The 20676-nt window shown below is 53.6% G+C and overlaps 1 protein-coding gene across 1 annotated transcript; it reads right to left on the bottom strand.

Annotated features, from left to right (window-relative positions):
* Positions 1–8244: 8244 nt before the first annotated feature.
* INA (internexin neuronal intermediate filament protein alpha) lies at positions 8245–14983 on the bottom strand. The gene is made up of 3 exons (XM_074831645.1): positions 14039–14983; positions 10261–10385; positions 8245–9678 (listed from the first exon to the last, which is right to left on the bottom strand). Exons 1-3 carry the CDS (start codon positions 14981–14983, stop codon positions 9405–9407), a joined length of 1344 nt encoding a protein of 447 aa, XP_074687746.1. The 3' UTR covers positions 8245–9404.
* Between the last annotated feature and the right edge of the window lie 5693 nt (positions 14984–20676).

Genomic DNA, 20676 nt, shown 5'->3' with positions numbered 1-20676 from the left:
GGCTTGAACTTTATGTCTACAGATGGGTTTATCTGCAAAGTTGAAGAGCTATATAGAAGTTGATAGTTAATTCAAATTAATGTCATTCTAGGATACTGCTGACTTGCATAGCCTCAATATGACTATGCTGCCACTGGCTCTGATGTCACTGTCAGTTTCTGGTTTTATTTTAAAAAAAATGCTTCTGGATGTCTCTTTAAAGAGAGGTTTTCTGTAGGGTAAATCACATGCCAGCTAAAATGTAGGAGGCCAAGGCTTCCTACTTAATTCTTTCAATGGCTTAATGAGGACGAATGAAGATCTCTTGCCTGTGATATTTTGGTATGAATACTTAGTGACCTCTTATTTCCCATTTGTCCGCTTGTCTCTATTTCTTCCTCACCTGCCTTCAGAAAGCATATTCTTAGCTTAGTTTTCCTGGCAGAACATCCTGCTTGCTTTCAGCTTAAAGCATACCCTGAAGGCACTGATGTTCTATCCGCTCTCCAGCACCTGCAGTACCCCCTGGGGCACATCAGCATGCAGCGGGGGTGACCTTTGGCTATTGCCAAGGCTCCTCTGTGAGCTGTGTGGTTTCCTGCATAAATATAATCAGTCTGCTTGCTTTAAAATGTGCCAATCTTCTTTGAACTCTCCTGCTGTTTTATTTCTGTTGGTCTCCTTTTAACCTTGGCTTTCCTCCAGTCACTTTTGGTCCTGATGATAGAAGAGCTTCTGTAACAACAGGCTGTCTATAGGATGGCATTTCTGCCTCCATGGGAGATGAGCCGGCTTCGTGCTCTAGAAGTGAGGGAAGGTGTGCTCGGACTCATTCATTATACAGACACTATTGTTTCTTCACTTGAAATAATTCTGGTTTTATTTTCTGGTTATCTACTTAGCAGTGTCATGGTTAATACAGATTTTAATTAAATACTACTTCTGCAGCATAATTGTGAATTGCTCTACAGACCTGCTAATTTCCAGCAAGAGGAGACAGTGAGCCCTAGTGTTAGGAGTTCTTATAGTTGCAGAATCAAGCTACAATCAAGTCATGAGCACTGAGTTATATTGGTTACATTCTGCCTGTTTTCTTTGTGTTTCATACAGATTTAGTGTAATAAGAAGATAAGCTTCAAGAGACTAGTGAAATGTGCAGCTGAGCCCTCTAAATGGAGGGGCACTGCAATGGCAACGTGTAACTCATTTATGTTCTGAACAGCAATACTGCATTCTGAACAGCCTTGATCTGCATTGCCACCAGACTGTGGCACAGATGAGCCAGGAGAAGCCTTTACACTTATTTCCATAGATGTGAAACAACTAATGAGTTTTATTGAAAAATCATTCAAGCTTGTCTAATACTAGTCTGTGTTGAATTTCCTTTCAGGGAATCATCAGGCATTTCTGTGCAATGATTTATGTTAATGCATGTTAACAGTCACTAACAAATTAAAATTACATCCCTGGCATTTCTGTTTTCACTTCTCTTTAGTGTGGAGTATCATTATTATGAAATTTGTGCTCCATACAAATGGGGGGAGGGAGGATTCACTCCAGAGATGGGAGAGACCCTATTAACAGAGACATAGGAGTTTTTTTATGTATTACACCTCTTTCTTTTAAAGGAAGATGATCATGTCCATAAATCTTCTAATATACTATATGCTCAATAGAGTGCACCAGGTGCCAGACAGAATGTTTGGATACGTTAAAATATACTTGTTCTGCTGTGATAGATACTTGCTGAGATGCTGCAAATGGCGTATTCTTGTCACTTTTGCTTTTTATTTGTTTTTTCTCCTTTTTTTTCTGTAACCCTAAGTAATTCAGTACAAAGAGAAGCAGCAAGGTGATCATAAGTTCAATTTTATTCATGCCATCTTTAAGAGACCCTTGCTGAATGAGCCAACGGATATTTACATTTGCTGAGGTTTTGAAAAGTTGCCATAGGTACAGGTTTAATCACTGAACAGGTCAAATTTTATTGTTTTTGAGAGATAAATAGCAATCCCATTTGGGGTGTAATGCAATATTGATTGGCTGCCCTGCAGCTGCAAAATCCTTGCTGGAGCTGTATTGCCATCTGTACTGGGTTTTTATTTAGTATAACAGCAATGTATTTGTGTCAAAGCAGCAGTGCTCTGCAAAAGAGGTATTTCCCAAAGTGGAGAAGAGAGTGTATTTTCTAGTTGCGTGGCAAAATAGTCTATTTGGAAATGAAATCTTAAAATATCTGTTTTCTTCTAAGGGAAACATTAACAGTAGAAAAGTGGGTGGTGGGGACTTGGCAAAGATTGAGAAAAATAGTGTGTTCCAGGGAGAGCTGCTTTGGAGCCCTTTTCATGTGGTGCTGGGAGGCAGCCTGTCGTTCCAAGACATCACGATGTGCTCAGAGCACGCTGCTCGCAGCATGCTTTTCTGTAGCTTGTGGTGACAGAAGTGCTTATGTTAAATGATGGACCGGTGTGTCCTTCCCTGCATATACCTGGGACTGCAAGGTAGGAACTCGTGAGAAGCCCAACACCATTCACAAGAACCTGCGATCTTCTTTTTCTTCCTCACAGGACATGGGAAAACATTTCACCTATTGGTGGCAATAAAATAGTAGATTATTTGTGCACATAGAGCACAGGAGTGGTGGTGGTCTTCCTCTGTGTGAGCAGGTAAGCTGAACGCAGGGGCGCCTGCACTCTCGTTCCAGCTCTGTCCTTGACTTGCTGTATGACCTGAGCTGAGTTCTTCACTTCTCCGCTCTGTCCTCCTAGAGCAGTAATTTCTGTAACGTGCTGTGTGTGTAAACTCCACACTACTGCTCGATATATGAGGGCAGGCAATTAACGGACTACCATTGAGATCCACTTTGTGAATGCAGGTATAACAGGACCGGTAACAGGACCTGTTACCAAAGCAACCAAGTGTGTTTCTTTTGAAGACTTTATTTTTACTTGTTTAAAATTTTGCCAAGTGATAAACATCTGGGCTGAATTTGTTGTGTTGCAGGTTGTTCCCAGCTGCAAGTGGATTGCTTTAGTTACCTATGGAGAAGTTCAACCAAAAGGATTCGGCTGGCTTTAAGAAACAAGTAGTTGGTGAACAGTTTAAAAAAAAAAACAACTTGTTTCATCTCAAGGTGGTTTGGGTGGTTTTTTTGCTTTTACAGCTTTGTCTCTTCGTTGCATATGAGCTCACAATGAAGCTTGCCTTGATGTTGAGGCATTCAGAACCTCTGCTCTCTGAATGGGTTTTCTTGTGTCTAGTAAGGGAAGCTCAACTTTTCAGTCAATGAGTATATTTTACTTATGCACCTGCTTGTGTAAAACTTGGAGGAGTCTGGTATCTTTGAGACCTTCAGCACTCTCAAATGTGGCTGAAGTTAAGCTGATGAGCATAAAAAATGACTGTAGAAGGGTTCAGGGGGTAAAGGGAACATTCAGTCACAGTATGATCCTATAATCCTTGCTTCACTAAGAATGTAGCCTGAATATTTTGGCTTGCTGAAACATTTTGTCTTCAAGCATTGCCAGGCATTCTTATTCATAGAGCTCTTGGGCCTCTTTGCTAGACTAGGAATTTGCTAATGAGGTGCCTTGTATCTTGGGCTTGGGGGTTTTCTGCATTTCTATTGAAAATTTACTTAATGATGTTCTAAGCCTCAGTTAAAACTGCATTTTTCAGTCTGACCTCAGCTTTTGCAAATGACATCTCCAAACAGCTTGTTCTTAGGGACCCTGCTCAGGTCTGTGCGTGTAGGCCATCTCGGAGGATGACTACTGTGTGTGTCAGAGTTCACAAGGCTGCTCTGGGCATAGGGCAGCCAGGAGCTCGTGTTGGCTGTGCTCTCTGGGATGCAGGCAGCCAGCAGTTGCCCCTCTCCGCAAAGGCAGAGGAGCTGAGCTGGCCCTGCCACGGTAGGAACAGACTCTGCTGCCTCTGTTGGGTCAGAGCTGATGCTCACGGCGCCCCAAGAGCTTTGCTCCCAAGTACGAGCAGCAAGTAGATGTGTGCTTGGGGCTCTGGAATTGCCCTCAACTTTTCTGGGTACTTCCATCTAAGCAGGTATGTCTGTGTTTAGTGTGAACACTGTTCCTTCTTTGTGTGATGGTGGACAGAGCAGAGCTCCAACAGAGCGGTCTGTTCTGGGCAGCACAGTGTCTTTGCAGTACATGCTGCTTTGACAGGATATAATCATTTGTCGCAGAGTTGCAGGTTCCTCTCTGGTTTAGCTCGGTTTTGGAGGAAGACCCCTGCACAAGCTGCAGGAGTGCATCCCCCCATATCACCATAATTGTAGACCCCAGCTCTGCAGCCCTTTTGGTTAAGCTGGAATCTGCTGAGGGTCAATGAGTGTTCCCTCACCACCCCTCAAGCACCTGTTTGCATGTTATGCTGCATTTGCCAAGTGATCTTTGCTCCGTATGCCTGTGAAGACTTGCATGAATGAGCTGGCATTGCTCATGATATTTTGATAGAAATTTTGCTTTAAAGTGTCAGACCCCACTGATCATTCAGATGCATCTCTTTGGCTGCTGGCATTAGGGCTCTGCGTGGGTGTGCTGGTTTTGGCTGGGATAGAGTTCATTTCCTTCATAGCAGCTAGTATGGGGCTCTGTTTTGGATTTGTGCTGAAAACAGTGTTGATAATACAGGGGTGTTTTGGTTATTGCTAAGCAGCACTTATACAGAGTCAAGGTCTTTTCTGCTCCTCACCCCACCCCGCCAGTGAGTAGGCTGGGGGTGCACAAGGCATTGGGAGGGGACACAGCTGGGACAGCTGACCCCAACTGACCCCAGGGATATCCCAGACCATATGGTGTCATGCTCAGCATATGAAGCTGGGGGAAGGAGAAGGAAAGGGGGGATGTTTGAAGTGATGGCGGTTGTCTTCCCAAGTAACCATTACACATGATGGAGCCCGGCTTTCCTGGAGATGGCTGAACACCTGCCTGCTGATGGGAAACGGTGAATGAATTCCTTATTTTGCTTTGTTTGCACACGACTTTTGATTTACCTATTAAACTCTATCTCAACTCACAAGTTTTCTCACTATTACTCTTATTCTCTCCCCCAGCCCACCAGGGGGAAGTGAGCCAGCAGCTGGGTGGGTTTTAGGTGGCAGCTGGGGTTAAATCATGACAGTGGGTCACTCACTGGGGGAAGAAGCTCTTCCCTTTGAGGAGGTGTCTTGTGCTAAGAGCTGGCAAGGAGAGAGCTGGATGGATCTGGCCAAAGGTGCTGGAAGAGACTTTGCTCTGCATTGTCTATTGATTATTTCTTGTTGAATGACAGGGTTCTTCCTCAGTCTGGAAAAAGAGATGTTTGCATTCCTGCCAAAGGAAAATGTTGAGGGTGTTTTTCCTTTGGCTTACTCTAATGAATTCCAGCATCTGGACAAGTGTTATTAGCAAAATTTCTCTGTGTGCAGCATCTCTCTCTGTTTTTAAGGAGCTATACATCTCAGGACAGTTGTTGCAGGAACCTCCAGCAGAGCTGAAGGACCCTGGGTTCCAGGATCACGATGGGAACAAGGCTCTTCCATCACTGGAGCAGCAGGAGCGTGACGTAGGCCTGCTGCAGCCAACATCTCCGGCTGCACAGCCTGTCCCATCTCACCTACATGACAACAAAACGAGCAGAGCCGGGCAGCCCCAAAGCACAGCTGCATGGGCCAGCATCTCCATCCAGGGAAAAAAACAACCAGCCAGTCCCGTGGTGGGAGTTTGCACCCCTGTGTGGAGGCTGGAGTTTCCCCTAGCATAAAGATGAAGGCGACACAGCATCGTGGAGAAATGGCCACTCTCTGCTTTGTCCCAAGTGGATGGTGCAGTCTGTGTTGGCAGCTGCCTTTTATCTGAGAGGTTGAGGTTCTGCAGAGGTATAAATCTTTAAGCATCTGCAGTGTGACTCACTCCTTTCCACTGGCAGCCTTGGTGTTTAACCCAGTAAGAAAGATGGGACCACAAAGGAGGATTTATTGCCCTGCTCCAGCTTAGTGTTCCACTATAGACACCTTCTGGTGGGTATAAGCAGGCAGGCGAAAGGAGTCACCCTGAAGAAGATAGCGATAGAAAAAGAGGCCTGGGTGGAGATAGACGGAGGTCAGTGTTGGTAACGTGCTCAGCTGGGCCTGTCCCTTTGCTGTCATTACTGTTCTAGAGATGAGGAGAGTGTGGGCGTGGACCTCACTTAGGGTAAGAAGGGGCCACACATTACGTGTTCAGTGAGGAGCTCAGCCTTCTCACCCAACGGCAGCCCCCACCTGGGGCCCACAGGAGTTGGGCAGATGGGGTCAGCGTGCCTTAGTTGGGCATTAAGCAGTCCCTTCTCTGATCCTGCAGCCGAAACAGGCTGAACCACGGGAAATGCCCGGAGCAAGCTGTCCCCAGGGGCTGCATCTGCACTGGGATGCCGGGCTCCCACAGCACAGGCATTGAGCCCAGAAGCTGGACGTAGCTGGGAGGCTGCTGCAGAGCTGGGGGCAACCTTGGCCCCCCTTGGGAGCTCTTCCCTTGCTGCACAGCACCTGTGGTTGGGCTCTGCCCTTCAGGAAAGTGGCGTGTCCCCCTCCTGCAGGGGCTCTCGCTCACCCTCAGTCCTGGGAGAGCGTTTGTGGGGTTGGTCAACCGCTTGCTGCTACCAGGGTAATTAAAGCTTGGCACCCCAGATCCAGTAAGATCACAGGGACAGAGCCCAGCAGAGGGGCTGTCAAAACCATAATGTAATCTAAAATCCAGCCTGATCCTTTCTGGTGTATCCTAAATGACCAGCTTCTTTCCCTGCCCGCTGCCCCCCTACTACCTCTGGAGGTTAACACGAGACAGCACCAGAAATGCAGGAAATCTCTGGAGCCAGCCCTCGCAAAGCAGCCATTTTCCAAACCAGCACCTCCTCCTCCCCTGGCTTCTTTGCCCTCCTGCATGACTGCAGCTCCTCCACACTGGTATCACCAAAGTAAAATTCCCAGCTTTGTTGCTAACATCCAGCCAGCTGAGCAAGCAGGAATCCTGACAGAGCCTTGTGCTGGGAATAAAGGACAGGTCAGGCTGCTTAATACTCAAGGGACAGAAAGCAGCACTGGAGGGTATCTGAGGTTCAGAATATAATATATTAGCTGCACAGTCACATCTGCCTTTTATTCCCCCTGTGGTTTGTGAGAAAAGCTGTGTGTTTGCACTTCCTAACTGACAGCTGAGCCAGGAGATATTTGGAGGTTGGTCCTTGCTTTATGTGCCAGTGCCCTGGACTTAACTCTGCAGGTGCTGGCTCCCCCAAGATCTGCCTGGGCACCTCAAGTTGCTCTGTGCTGTTTTGGTGGGGGCTGCTGGTGGGATGCGCTGCCCTAGCCATGCCCTGAGACCCCTCCTCTGCCTTCGGAAGGTGCCCCTTGCTTTGCCCACCTGCAGGCATGCCCTCCCTGGGGCTGCGTCATCCCACGGTGAGCAGCTTCGCCAGGGCATTGTCCCTGAGCTTATCGGTACGGCAGGGTCAAGGAAAGTGGCCGTGCTGCTCCTGGCCTGCAGCACTAGCAGAGCAGCCTGTGACACTCACACTGTGTACCTGGGGCAGATTGCCATGGTGTGGTGTGACAAGGCAATAGGACAGCATGCTGCTGGCAGGGCCACCCAGTGGGTAGCCTGCCCGTGCTCTTTCCATGCCCCACTGCCCTCCCGAGTGCCCTTCTACAGGCACACCTCAGGCAGAGGGTGGGCACCTTCCAAATGTAAGCCAGCGCTGGTCACGCCGGCTCTGCGGGCACTGTTGACTGTTGGGTTTACCTGGGAGGTGGGTGCACCCTCCTTTCTTCCATCAGCAATTGTGTAAATCGCTTTATCTTCACTTGTGAAGGCAAAGAGGCTATTTTTAACCCCTGAGCATGCAGGCAGCGTGGAGGAGAAATGGCAGCTATCTTGGGACCAAATTGTCAGGGGTGTGATGCAAATCAAAGCTTCAGAGTCTGTTTTCTGGGCAAATGAGGGTGCGCTTGACCATGAGAGATCTTGTTCCCTCGGCCAGCCAGCCATGAACTCTTCTACAAAGCAGGGCCACCGTACCAGGCACCTGGGGGTGAAACCCAGACATGCCCCACTGCCATCGGTGGGACCACTCGTGCCTTGCAGCCCCAACAGCAGAGTTTGGCAGCTGCACCCCAACACCAGACTCTTTGCAGGAGACCAGAGGGACTGCTGGGGACCAAATTGGCTTCAGGCCAGACACCAAGGCGTGTTCCTGAGGTGAAGCAGCAGCAAAGATGACAAAACAGCTCAGTTTGATCCACATAACTATTTCTTCCTTTTTAATTAATAACTTGTGCCTTACAATAGAAGAGGAAAGAGTGCGAGCAAACAATTTGCTGGTTCCAGAAACCACTCTGGCACCACCACGAGGGCAGAAATGTCCCATGATGATAACCTTGCCAGGGCACTGACACGCAACACACGCACACGCAGAGTCTCCGGCTCTTGCAAAAGCGATTGCTGGCAATTTTAAGGCATTGAAGGAAACCTATGGTTGTAAATCCTATATCAAATTTGGCACACGTTGGAACGGTTAGAGCGGAGACAACAATGCTTTGTGGGCTGGTGTTTGGGAATCCTGCAGCTTCCCAGTGCCGGCTGGGCACGATGCTAATGTGAGCGCGGGGTTTTCATTTGACAACTGTGCAGCCAAACAAGGGGCCCTGCAGACCCTGACACTTCAGAGCCAGCAACACCAGATGAGGTGCTGTGCCCCGCAGCCTCCAATGCACCAGTTCCCTGCCCTGCGCCTGCCGCTAGCAAACCCTGTGTGCCTGGCTGGACTAACGCTGCCAAAAACCAGACAGAGTTGTCAGGACAAAAAAAATTAACATTCCTTATAGTTTAAAACATACGTGGCTCATAGACCAGATGTCAGGTGTGGTTACAGTCCAGTATGGCTATTTCTGTGCTTCTGGGATTAAAAGTGGATGACTACGGCTTGAGGAGCAGGGAAGAGTTTAGCTATACATGGATTTAGATAGTAGATGAAGGTCTTTAGCCTTGAAACTAGTTATAGTAAACATGTTGAGTTGTTTCCCTCGTCCCCCCCTCCCTGGAGAGCCACATGAGCAGCAGTCCCAGCTGGCTCCCCCTCACCCACAGCAGGAGGAGGGAGGGAGGGAGGGATGGTGGGTGCTACGAGTCCACTGTGCCACCACAACAACGACCAACATGCATCTAGCTACCTGCCTGTGCCTCCGCCCCATTTAAAAGGGAGCAATGTGCCAAGCTCGGCCTCTGCAGGGCAGGACCCACAAGGAAGCCAGCCCCAGTCCGTGTCCCTGGGGGGCTATGTGTTTCCAAGGGGGGCTTCCCACGAGCCCAGCGTGGCTTGGTGCCCAGAGGGCAATTTAGAGGCCGAGTGGAGACTGTTCCCCCTCAAATGCAGAATGGACAGGGTCCTGACGGTTACATTTTTGCATTCGCAACGAAGCCTTCATGCAAGTTTAATCTCCCTCTTTTCTTGGCAGAGGTTATGGTCCCCTCAATCATCTCAGCCCTGCTGGATGATATTTTAGAGGTCACTTTAATAACCCTTCCTTGCTCCTCCTCCTTGAAGGACAGAGTAGAGGAACTAAAGCCTTTTGGCTGGAGGGAGTAAGTGGGGTTGGGGAGGGGATTGAGCGCTGAAAGGCCGACGCTTCCCGTGCTGAAGAGGGTCTCCTCTCCCTCCAGCAGCTTCCTGCAAGCACATCACAAGGGAAGAGGTTAGTCTAGGGACATTTCACATGAAACATCTGCAAAGTTTGAGGGCATGCTGTGACCTGTGAGCAAGTCCCAATGCTCCAGGCCACCACCCCAGCCTGTGGTGGACAGGCTCAGGTCACACTGCACCATGAAACTGGTTCAAAATCACATGCTTTGGTCAATCGATTTTGGAGCTCTTGCAATATGGGGTACATGAGACAAGCTCCTTCCCCTCCCTCCAGAAATACCAGGAAAATAAAACACCGAACCAGAGGGACTCTGCCTTTTGCATCTACTTTGACTTTGCAAGGGAGACAAGTTTCCAACCCCACCTGTCCCCCCTAAAAACCACAGCTTCTGGGGTGGCTGGGGGACACAGTTCACAGCGGCTAGATTGAGGCATGACGTGGCACTATGGCTGCTCCCCAGGCAGGAGAGATGAGCAACACGATGGTGTTGCTCCTTGAGTGTGTACCCAGATATTTTCCAGGTCCTTGAAAATATCTTTCCAGCCTGATGGGGTCAGAAGATTGGGCTTGGGAGGTGGCCAGGCAGAGCAAGGTCAGAGCAGCCTTACCTGTAGGCAGCTATCTCAATATCAAGGGCCATCTTGACATTAAGCAGGTCTTGGTACTCCCTCAAGTGCCGAGCCATCTCGTTTTTGGTGTTTCGCAGGTCGTCCTCCAGCTGCCCGATGGTGTCCTGCAAAGGCAAGGGCACTGTGTTTCGGAGCAGGGACCTCTCCCACAGGTTTTCTGCTCTGCCCATTCCAGGGACAGGGAAGCTGCAATGGGCAGTTGGTCCATGATGGCACTTCCCGCCATGAGCTTGGGACCATGAAATCTCATGCTAACAGGGATGAAGAAGCAGGCAGAGCACCAGGCATGGCTTGTGAGTGTGCGTGGTAAGAGGAGGCTTTAAACAGTGATGGATTTATATAGTTTCCCATCTGCAGCAGGGTCTATGAGATTGGGGGTTGCAAATAGCACATGGTGGTGGAGCCCCCAAGTCCTTCAGGGGATAAGGCAGGCTGCCACAGAGGGAAGAGCTGCTGGGGAGGGACGGGAATTTTTGAGCTTGAACATCGCCAAAGCAGGGGTGGTGGCTCAGCAGGACAAGTGAGAACACCCAGCACTGCAGCAGCCCACAGCTGGAGAGGGTGCCTGGAGAAGGGCTGCAGTCTGTATCTGGGGGGCTTAAGAAGGGCTGGGACACATGTCTGGGTGGTGGAAGGAGAGGTGGTGCTGCCAGGGCAGGAGAGAAGAGCTGGCTCCAGGAGGGTAAGTCTGACATCTTCCCCGGAAAATGCCTCAGAGCCCCAGGTGGGGTGCTCTGAACTCAGGGATTTGGGGAGGTGTTACAGGGTTAGGGGTCTGCCCTGCCAGAGCCACGGTGCTCAGCTGGATGAGGACATCCTGCTAGCATCCATCCCATCAGCTTTGCCATGCCATGGCTGCCACATCCAGTTCTACCTGTGACGTGGAGGCATCCAAGCCCAGATCTCCTGCTAACAAAGGGGCCTAATCTTTTTTTCTATTTTTTTTTTGTCAGAAAACAAGCAGCCTGGTTTTCTCCTACATGCATGCAAGTATCTAAGCAGCAGCCTGAAAGCAGTGAAACCCACTCCTATAGGGATCATCCCAATCAGATGATTTCCAACTGCCGGCCGCCCCACTGTGCCACTGGAGGAGTGTGATTTCGAGCAGGAATGAGTAAGCAGTTTGCATTTAAGTCACAGTGCAGCCCTGCCTGCAAAGCCCTGCAATGGCCACTGCCAACGTCTGCTCTCCCACACCCCCTCCCACAGCCAGGCCTTTGCAATTGCTTCCAGCTCCTCTATCCCAGAGAACAAGCTTTGTCCTGCCACATCATCCCCATCCTCTCCCTGTCCTCATCCTCTCCCTATCTTCATCCCCATCTTGTCCCTGTCCTCATTCCCATTCTGTTCCCTCCTTCAAGTCCTGTGTAACCTTCCTTGGATACAGTGCAGAGACAGCCACGAGACGGGGAGCTGCCCAAGGAGCAGGGAGCTGTGGTGAGCCCGATGCAGCAAGCCCAGTCTGAGCAGAGACCCTTGGAGAAGCAGCGCCAGCTCATCCTGAATGTGGCACAGAGCATCTCACAGTCAAGTTAGCTGGACAAATCCCACCTTGCGGGACACTTACAGGCCGTTCTCAGGGTCTCTGCCGTGACCTGTGCTGCCCTGACCATCTCCCACAGCAAGAGAGCTGCATGGAACTGTGCCTCTGAGGTGGGACTGAGCAATGGAAAAGGGTTCAAGGAGACCATTGGGGCACCAAGTGAAAAGCCCCAGGACGTGCACGGATGCCACTGCAGAACAGATTAAAACCTCTGCTCTGATGCTGCTGCACCGAGCCATGGCAGGAGGGAGGGAGGGACTCGGGGTGACTCTACCCCGGGACAGCCCTACCCTTGCTGCTCTGACCCTCCATGCCTTCAGCCCCCTTCCCTCTGCCTGCAGTCCGCATAAACAAAATGCTCTTTAAAAATGGGTTATCCCTGTTACCCTGTCTGTACCTCTCTTTCACACCCCAGCTCTACCTGCTGGTTGAATAAAACCCTCTCCCCACACCGCTGCAAACCTGTCCTCTAACAGAAAGCTCTCACATATTGGTTCAGATTTGACTAGACAGCCCACAAATATAAAGACATGTCCCTGCTTTAGCAGTCTGTAGGAATATTTTAAAAGCTCGAACAATAGGAATATTCTCTTTGAAGACAGACTTCCATCCTTTTCCACTGATTGCAGCCAGGGAAATTATTTAACTGCTACACATGCACATTGCTCAAAACGCTCCTAATTATTACGACACTTAAAGCAGACCCTGAGGGTCATCTGCTGTGTGGTTGCTAAGGCAATTTCAGTTATGGTGCTGTTTAATCCAGTTGCTCTTCCCCCCCCTCCCCCAATTGATAGGCTGCTCCTGGAATCCCCTTTTTCACATGGCATCAAGGCTATTTAAGAAGATTACTGTGTGTAATCCTTTCACCCACTACAGGAAATATTGTATATTGCCTATTTCCACAATATTTGTTAAAGAAGACCTCAACTATTCAGGAAGTTTGCAAAGCAGCTTGGAGCTACTGTCACAAATGCTAGAGAGCCTGGCAAAATTTGGCCTTGAAAATGACAAGGCATTACTTGGGTGTGAAATAACCATGTCCTTCAGGTATGATGTAAGGCAGTTGTTTCAGTATTTAGAAGGAAATGGCTTGATTTAGAAACCACAGATCATTTAATAGCCATGTAATAGAACAATCTCACATTTGCTTTATTATAAATCATGAATGTTTCCCTGTAGCAAAAAAATGCGGTAATACTGCAGTAATGGAATGAGAGATGTGGAGCGCTCAGTGTCTGCCCCACGTGACAGACATAAGAGATGCTGGGACCTGGCTGCAAATTCAGCCTTAACGTTTGCAGAGCTCCAATTTCTGCAGCGCAGGTGCCAAGAGCCAGGCCACAGGGCAAGGGGCCAAGCCTGGGCAGACGGCTTCGAGGAATTACCCACAACGACGGGGAATGTGTGGGCAATTTTGGAGCTGACCCTTAAAGGACAGGGCAGGGATAGGGTGATGCCCCAAACAGCGCTGCCATATGCAGGGAGAGCTTTGTCCCCTGCGGGATGTGGGTGTTGGAGGGAGTGTCCTGGCCCTGCTTGTCCCCCCTAAAACCTGCCTATGGATAAAGGGTGAAGGCAGCAGGAAACGCCTTGGTGAGGCACGATCTGTTGTGCAGGGCAGAGAGGCCCTACGCCGGGATGGGAGGAAAGCTGCAGGGATGCCTGGCGCTGCACAGGGCTGCGGGGGGCACTGCAGAAGGCAAGAGGGGGTTGGTTGGTGCTGTAGAGTGCTGATGGCTGGAGGCGGGGGAGGGGGGGTTGTTGCATGCGGTACAGCACAGCGGGGGCGATGGGTGCTGCACGGTGCGGGGGGGAGGCACCGCATTGGGCCGGGGTGCCCAGCGCTGCACAGAACTGCGGGAGGGGCTGCTGCAGAGGATGCGGCTGCGCTGCAGGATTTTGTGGGCAGTGGAGATGCTCAGCGCTGCACAGGACCGGGGGAGGGGGAGCGCTGGGTCGGAGGTGCCCGGTGCTGCCCGGCGGGGAGATGCTGGGTGCTGCACGGCGCCGGGGCCGCTGCGTGGGAAGAAGCCCGGTGCCCCGCAGGACTGGGGGAGGTCGCTGGGACGGAGGTGCCGAGCGCTGGGGCAGGCTGCAGGGGGGGAGGATGCTCGGAGCCGCACAGCACCGAGCGCCGGGGCGGAGCTGCCCGGTGCCGGGCACCCTGGGCGGAGAGGGGAGTGGGACGCTTCCCGGCGCCGCCCGGCTCACCTGCAGGCCGGCGGCCTCGGCGCTGTGCCGCTCCTCCAGCTCCTGCAGCTGCCTCTCCAGGGACTGGTGGGCGCCGCGCAGGCTCTCCATCTCGGCCAGGCGGGCCTGCAGCTGGCGGCGGCACTCGCCGGCCTCCCGGCGGCTGGCGCGGACGGCCTCCTGGCTGCGGGCCGCCCGCTCGTGGAGGCGGGCGCAGCGGGCGCGGTACCAGTCCTCGGCCGCCTGCAGGTTGCGGGCCGCCAGCGCCTCGTACTGGGCGCGCAGCTCCCGCAGGGCCGCCGCCAGGTCGGGCCGCCCCGTTGGGGCCGGGGCCGAGGCCGGGGCCGGGGGGGCGGCGGCGCGGAGCGCGGCTCCCAGCTGGGCCAGCTGCTGGGCGTGGGCGCCGCGCAGCTCCGCCAGCTCCTCCCGCAGCGCCGCCGCCCGCCGCTCCAGGTCGGCGCGGGCGCGGGCGGCCCCCTCGGCCGCTTGCTGCCGAGAGCGCAGCGCCCGCTCCGCCTCGGCCCGGCCCCGCGCCTCCTCCTCGCAGCGCGCCCGCAGCCGCTGCGTCTCCTCGGCCAGGCGCGCCCGCTCCAGCGCCGCCTGCGCCCGCTCGCCGTGCGCCTCCTCCAGGCGGGCGCGCAGGGCCCGCAGCTCCCCGCCCAGCAGCTGCCCCAGCCGGCGCGGCTCGGCCGAGCGCTGCCGCAGCGCCGCCAGCTCGGCCGCCAGCGCCCGGTTCCGCTCCTCCAGCGTCCGCACCCGCTCGATGTAGCCGGCGAAGCGCTCGTTGAGGCCCCGCAGCTGCTCCTTCTCGCTGGCCCGCGCCCGCCGCGGCTCGGCGCTGCGCTCCCTCCCCGGTCCCGGCTCCGCGCCCGGGCGCGCCCGCCGGCCCGACGCCCCCTCGGGGCGCCGCGGGGCCTCCGCGAAGAGGTGGCGGTAGGAGGCGGCCGGCTCCGCGCTGTAGCTCATGGCGGCGGAGCAGGACCGGCGGCGGCGGCGGCGCTTATGAACGGCGGTGCGGGGCGGGGCGAGGTGCGGAGCGGGGCGCGGGGCGGGGCGCGCCGGCGGGGAGGGGGCGCGGGGCGCGGAGCGGGGCGCGGAGCCCCCCCGGGCCGGCGCGGCAGGAGGCGGCGGGAGCTGTCCGAGCGCCGCGGTGCTGAAGGGCGGCGGCGGCGGGCGGGGCAGGGGGCGGGACAGATGTGGGTAGGGGCAGACGGACACACGGACACAGCGCACAGACAGACGCGGGGAGATGGAGAAGGTCGCGCTCGCGCGCACACACACACACACACACACACACACAGACAGGCGGACGCACGGGAACGCGAACAGGCACGAGCACATTCGCAGTGAGGCGACACACGCTCAGAGCCAGACAGACACAGGGACAAGCAGACGGGCGGAGAGACGGGCACAGATGCACGCGCAGATGCACAGGCAAGGACAGGCAGAAACACAGAAGGAAGCAGGCAGAAATGGGCAGGTGCAGAGACAGAGTCAGGCAGACACACAGCCAGGCAGACACGCAGGTGCGCGCACACACACACACTCATACACAGAGACACACACACAGACACACACAGACACACACACAGACACACAGACACACACACACACACACGGTGCCAGCCCCTCTCCTCCGGTGGGGACCGGGGGGCAGCGTGGGGTCTCTGTGGGATGAAGCAGTGGGCGGTTGGGGTGCAGAGGTGGGGACATGCCTGGAGGAGGGGGTGCCCAGGACAGAGACAGTCCAGCTAAGCTGCAGGGGCACACGAGGGAGGATTTTGCCTCCAGGCTGTTTGCCAGAAACTGAGAGAGTCGCTTTAGTTTCTCTCCTGTCCACACTGGGCAGGGGTTTGCTGGGAGTACCCAGGGCTGCGGAGCTGACGGGGAGTGGGACGCACACCCCCCACCTCCAGGCCAAGCACCCTGCCCAGGAACATGGCACCCCAGGGCAGGACCTGCCAAGAGACCAACGGGAAGTGTCTGATCTCTGGGAGCAGCAGCACAAAATGTAGCTGTGAGGTGGAAAAACAGCTTAAAATAACTGTGATCCAGGTGTGAGGAACGTGGTGAAATGTGCAACCGGATACTGGCTCCTGCTGTGTGTCTCCATGCCACTGAACTCTGCACCGATTCCCAGTTCCTCTACTCCACTTGTCCCCGTTTCTCCTCATAGGGGACCAGGGCACAGCATGAGGGAGGTCCCACAGATGAGTGGGGAGGACGAGCAAGCCAGGGCTGACACTGGTGAGAGCGTAATTTGCAAAAGAGCTGTCGTCATTTCAAAGGGACCAGCCAAATGGGAAGAGATGGTACTGGGATTCACATCTCCTTGGGATCAGAAGTTAATCATAACAGGGCTATGGAGGAAGCCCTGCACGCACGGAAGCAACGCTGGCTGGAGTGCACAGGCACCCACGTCCCTGCAGCTCTGCTTAGAAGGGCATTGCCTGGGGCAGAAAGCCCATGGGGAGAACATCCCTTTCACCTGGGAGCGAGGTGAGCCCAGCCCAAGGCAGAGCACAGCCCGGCTGCGTCAGCAGGCTGCTCCTAGGCATGCAGTCAGGGACTGGCCATAGGATCGACACACACATATACCCCGCCTTAGTTCCATATATCAGTCCCATGGGGCGTAGGAGGAAAGAGGAGTATCGGTCAGTGGAGACAGAGACAGGAGCTGTGCACACACTCGGGTAAGAGAACTGGCTCGTGCCTTGTCTTTTGAAGACTCAAATCTGCTCACAGGTAGTTTTACTGGAAGGACTCAGTTTTCCTGAAGCCCATTTTAGGTCAGTGGCAGTGATGCTACAACATTTGGATCTTCTGAGTAGCTTACGTTTTGGTGGCAGAGCAGGCCAGGCAGTCTCACTGCAGGAGCACAGTGCCTGGCCTGGGCTGTCTGTCTCATGCTGCTGATGCAGAAATCCTCTCCTTGGTCTGTTTTTTTTTCAGGTCTTTCACATACTCCTCACACACAAGCGTTTTACCACTTCCTCAACATCTGTTGCTTTGCGTTACAATATCCTAAGGCAGGTTTCTGCTACTGGAAATAACTGATCAGATAACAGAAGTTTCCAGCTCTGCTTAATTATGTGTGTGGCATTGTTCTGATGACTTTGCTCTGATGCTTATTACTGATGATAGAGGCTTCTGTGGTTCTCTTCTGTCTTAGAAAAGTGGAGTGCAGCTTATCCTGGCCTCCTCACTTGTGCTGTTTTAGCACTGCCATACATACAGAGTCCAACAGCAGAGTTAGGAGTGTCACAGTCTCCTCCAGCAGAAGAAATGCAAGGGTCCCTGCAGGGACTGCTGACGTCCATGGGTTCAAATCCCTTTGCCTCCCAATGGCTTGAGGTGTTCTGGAGTCTTTCCACACAGGGAAGAAGATTGCATGAAACAGTTGGGACCTGAGTCAGTTGCTGGTGTGACTGCTGGGACCTTGTAGCTGAATGAGCACAAGGAGTTGGAGTCAATAAATGATAGTAAGTGCTGTTGTCCCACAGAACAAGGATGTGGCTCCAGCTCGCTGGAAGGCTGCTTCTTTCAGAGGAGCAGAGGGTGGCCGAGACCTTGAGATCCATCTCAGCATGAGCTGCCGGTTCTGGGGGTGCTCCCGTGTTCCAGGCAGCTGCAGCAGAATCCCAACCCAGGTGGCTGGCAGCCAAATGCAACTCCCTTGCAAGCCCCTTGAGCCCCTGAGCCAGCTCTCAGGGGCTGACTTGGCCAACAAACCTGAGAGCTGTACAGCCCTCCCAGCGAGGGGGACAGTTGCAGTGTGGCCACATCCTGGAGAAGGAGCCATATCCCTGCAGACTAAGAAGAAGTCCTTGAAAGACCCAGACCCAAAATTCCCCAAATTCCTGAAATTCTATTCTATTCTATTCTATTCTATTCTATTCTATTCTATTCTATTCTATTCTATTCTATTCTATTCTATTCTGTGGCTGGAGGCAAGCTGATCACCAGCATGTCAGACCTGAAATGAGATGACAAGCTGGAAGTGGGCACAAACTGAAACCAGGGCAGTGCCCAGGCTGTATTGAGCCTCAGGCAACCTTAATGCCTGAGTAACACATGAATCTCTGTTGGGACCCACCCACATGTGGCATCAGGGGGAACTTTGTAAGTCTAGAAAACAGAATAACAAAGAGAAACAGTCCCACAGCTAAGAATTGTACACTGCTGAAACCTGGCAGGTTGTATTAGGGATTAAATTGCCCAAGACCATTCCATACCTCCCAGTTGCTTCAAAAATCAAGTCTTGCGTATGAGACAGCAGGAGGACTCCTTAAAACTCTGTGATCCTCTCCGCACAGCAGCCGCCTGCTGATGGGGCTCGTTAAGCAATTTGTCTCCCAAACTGCAATCTGTCTGGGCTTGTGATTCAGAGGAAAAAGCTGTCCTCTGAGCTGTGCACACACAGCAATGGGATACACACCTTCCAGCCAATTTCCAGCACAGTCTGTTACACTAGTGCTCTGGGTAGGTGTTTTGCTACCTGGCTTCAACTGCAGTAGCCATGTGAGAGGAAAATGCTTCCCGGCAGTGGGAAAAAGGCAGATCCAAGTGTCTTCTGAGAGTCTGCTGCCAGATCTCCCGTGGCACAGGCGGGTCTGAACCGCTGTGGGAGGGAGAGGTCTGTGAGTAAGGGCACCAGGGAGAAAACATATATGTGATAAACACGTGTATAAGAAAGAAAACATATTCACTGAACTGTACACACACAAAACCACTAATAAAAATAGGAAAATGGCTGTACTGGGTCCCTCTAACTCAGGAGTTTGTTTCTGACAGTGGCAGATTTATGCTTCCCTTGTATAACTTCGCTGGTTTTAGCTGTCTGTGGCTCTGTGACTCCCTGGGCAGCAGTCACATCCCTGTGTTTTCTGGCCCTTATCTAATCAGTGCAAGTTCATGTCCTAGGTGCCACTGTGCTCTGTAATCCAGAGTCTGATAATGCGCCGTATGAAAAAACATCATCTTTGTTTGCACTTCAGTGTCGCTGCCAGCTAATTTTATTCCATGCCCCTGCCTGTGGGACACAGTGGATGAGCTGGGACACAGTTCCTTCGCACTCACCTACCCGTGCAGGATTTTGCAGACCTCACTCTCTTTCCTAGGCTGAAGGATTTTTATCTATTTAATTTCCCTTCACACTTTTACTCATCCTTGTTGGCCTCAGTGCATCTCCTGGGGATGTGTGTTGGAAAGACATGCAGACAGACAGACACACGCATACTCCAGGATGGGTCCTGCCATGAGGATGCGTGAAAATGAGCTCCCGAATACAGGTGGATGCATCTCCAAGTGAAACCCCTCACTGGGTGCCCAGTGAAGGTGCCGTGAGATGTCGCAGGGCTTTGGGAGGTGCAGGATGAGCTTCCCAGGCGGGTAATGCTGCCCTGCTGCGGGCTCAGTGTCAAAACCAGGCTTTTCTTTAGCCAGAACTAACGGCATGTGTTGGAGGCTGGTGCCATTGGGTGCTTCCTCTTGGCAAGGCAATGGAGCAAGCCTCACAGAGCCTGTTGAGCCATGATGGGCCAAGTGAGCCCGAGGCGGCAAAACCCTGCCTGGTGGCACGTCCTCGTGCCGTGAAGGCCAGTGGCAGTGCTTTATCGCTTGGAGCAGAGCAGAGGGTGATAGGGAAAGCTGGGGGAAGTGTCCTTGGGGAGATAAAGGAAGCACTGTGGTGGCAGGGCGGAAAAGCTGCTGCTGGAGGAGGGGAGGCATCGCCGGCCTCCAGCCACCACCAAGGCATGGGAAGGGAGATGAGACCCGGCTGCCAGCGGTTTGGCAGAGCCACGTGGGCCCAGGATGAGCTGGGGAAGGCACATGGCTGCTGTCACCCTCGTTGCTGTTGGGGACCAGGCCGAGGTGGCCAGGACCCTGCTGGGGCTGTAGCCTTTTCCAGGCCTCCAGGGTCAGGGAAAACAGGCAGAAAAAGGGAGGCTCATTTTTCTGGGGAGGTGTTTTTGTCCAGCACTTTTTGGGGCGGTGCTGGCCCAGTGTAGTACAACTGGGAGTGGACCAATGCATAGTTTTTACTCTGCACAACCATTCCCTGGGCCTTTCCAGCCCAGACTGCCATGCGTGCAGGTGTGACGGGCACAGGCCCACGCTCACTGGTGGCAGCGGGGCTTTGCTCGGGAGGGGCTGGCAGGACCCCCCTCCTCCTGCCACTGCGGCCAGTGTCCCCCAAGCTCCCCGCCATCACTGTGCAGCCCACAGCTGCTCCCGGGCCCTCCTCACCACCCTTCTTGCAGAAGATGGGGCACACCCCGGCCCCTCTTGCCGCAGCCCCCGCAGCCCCCAGAAAATCAATAAATTGCGTTATTTTAACCACATCTCTGGCTCCTCCAGCCAGCGTGGCGTGCAGCAGCACTGAGGCCGGCTGACAGAGCTGGGGGGGCTCAGGCAGGCCGGGAGCGCAGGGGGTGCAAGGCCGGGAGGGGTGGGGGGGGGTGCAGCCCCAGCGATTTTGGCCGGAGCGATGCCAGGCCCCGGGGGGGGGGGGCTGTGGGGTGAGAGGGGGGCGCCTGTGCGGCTGTTCCGCGGGTTGGCACATGGCGGCCGCTCCCTGCCGCCGCTGCTCTGCGCCTGAGCGCCGGGCTCACACACTCCCGCCGGTCCCTGCCGGCGGAGGGGCGGGGCGCGGGCCG

The sequence above is a fragment of the Strix aluco genome, chromosome 7 (assembly GCF_031877795.1).
Source record: "Strix aluco isolate bStrAlu1 chromosome 7, bStrAlu1.hap1, whole genome shotgun sequence".
In the NCBI taxonomy this organism is placed as follows: domain Eukaryota; kingdom Metazoa; phylum Chordata; class Aves; order Strigiformes; family Strigidae; genus Strix; species Strix aluco.
Note: the sequence above shows the minus strand (reverse complement) of the source record. Positions and strands in the feature narration are given on the sequence as shown.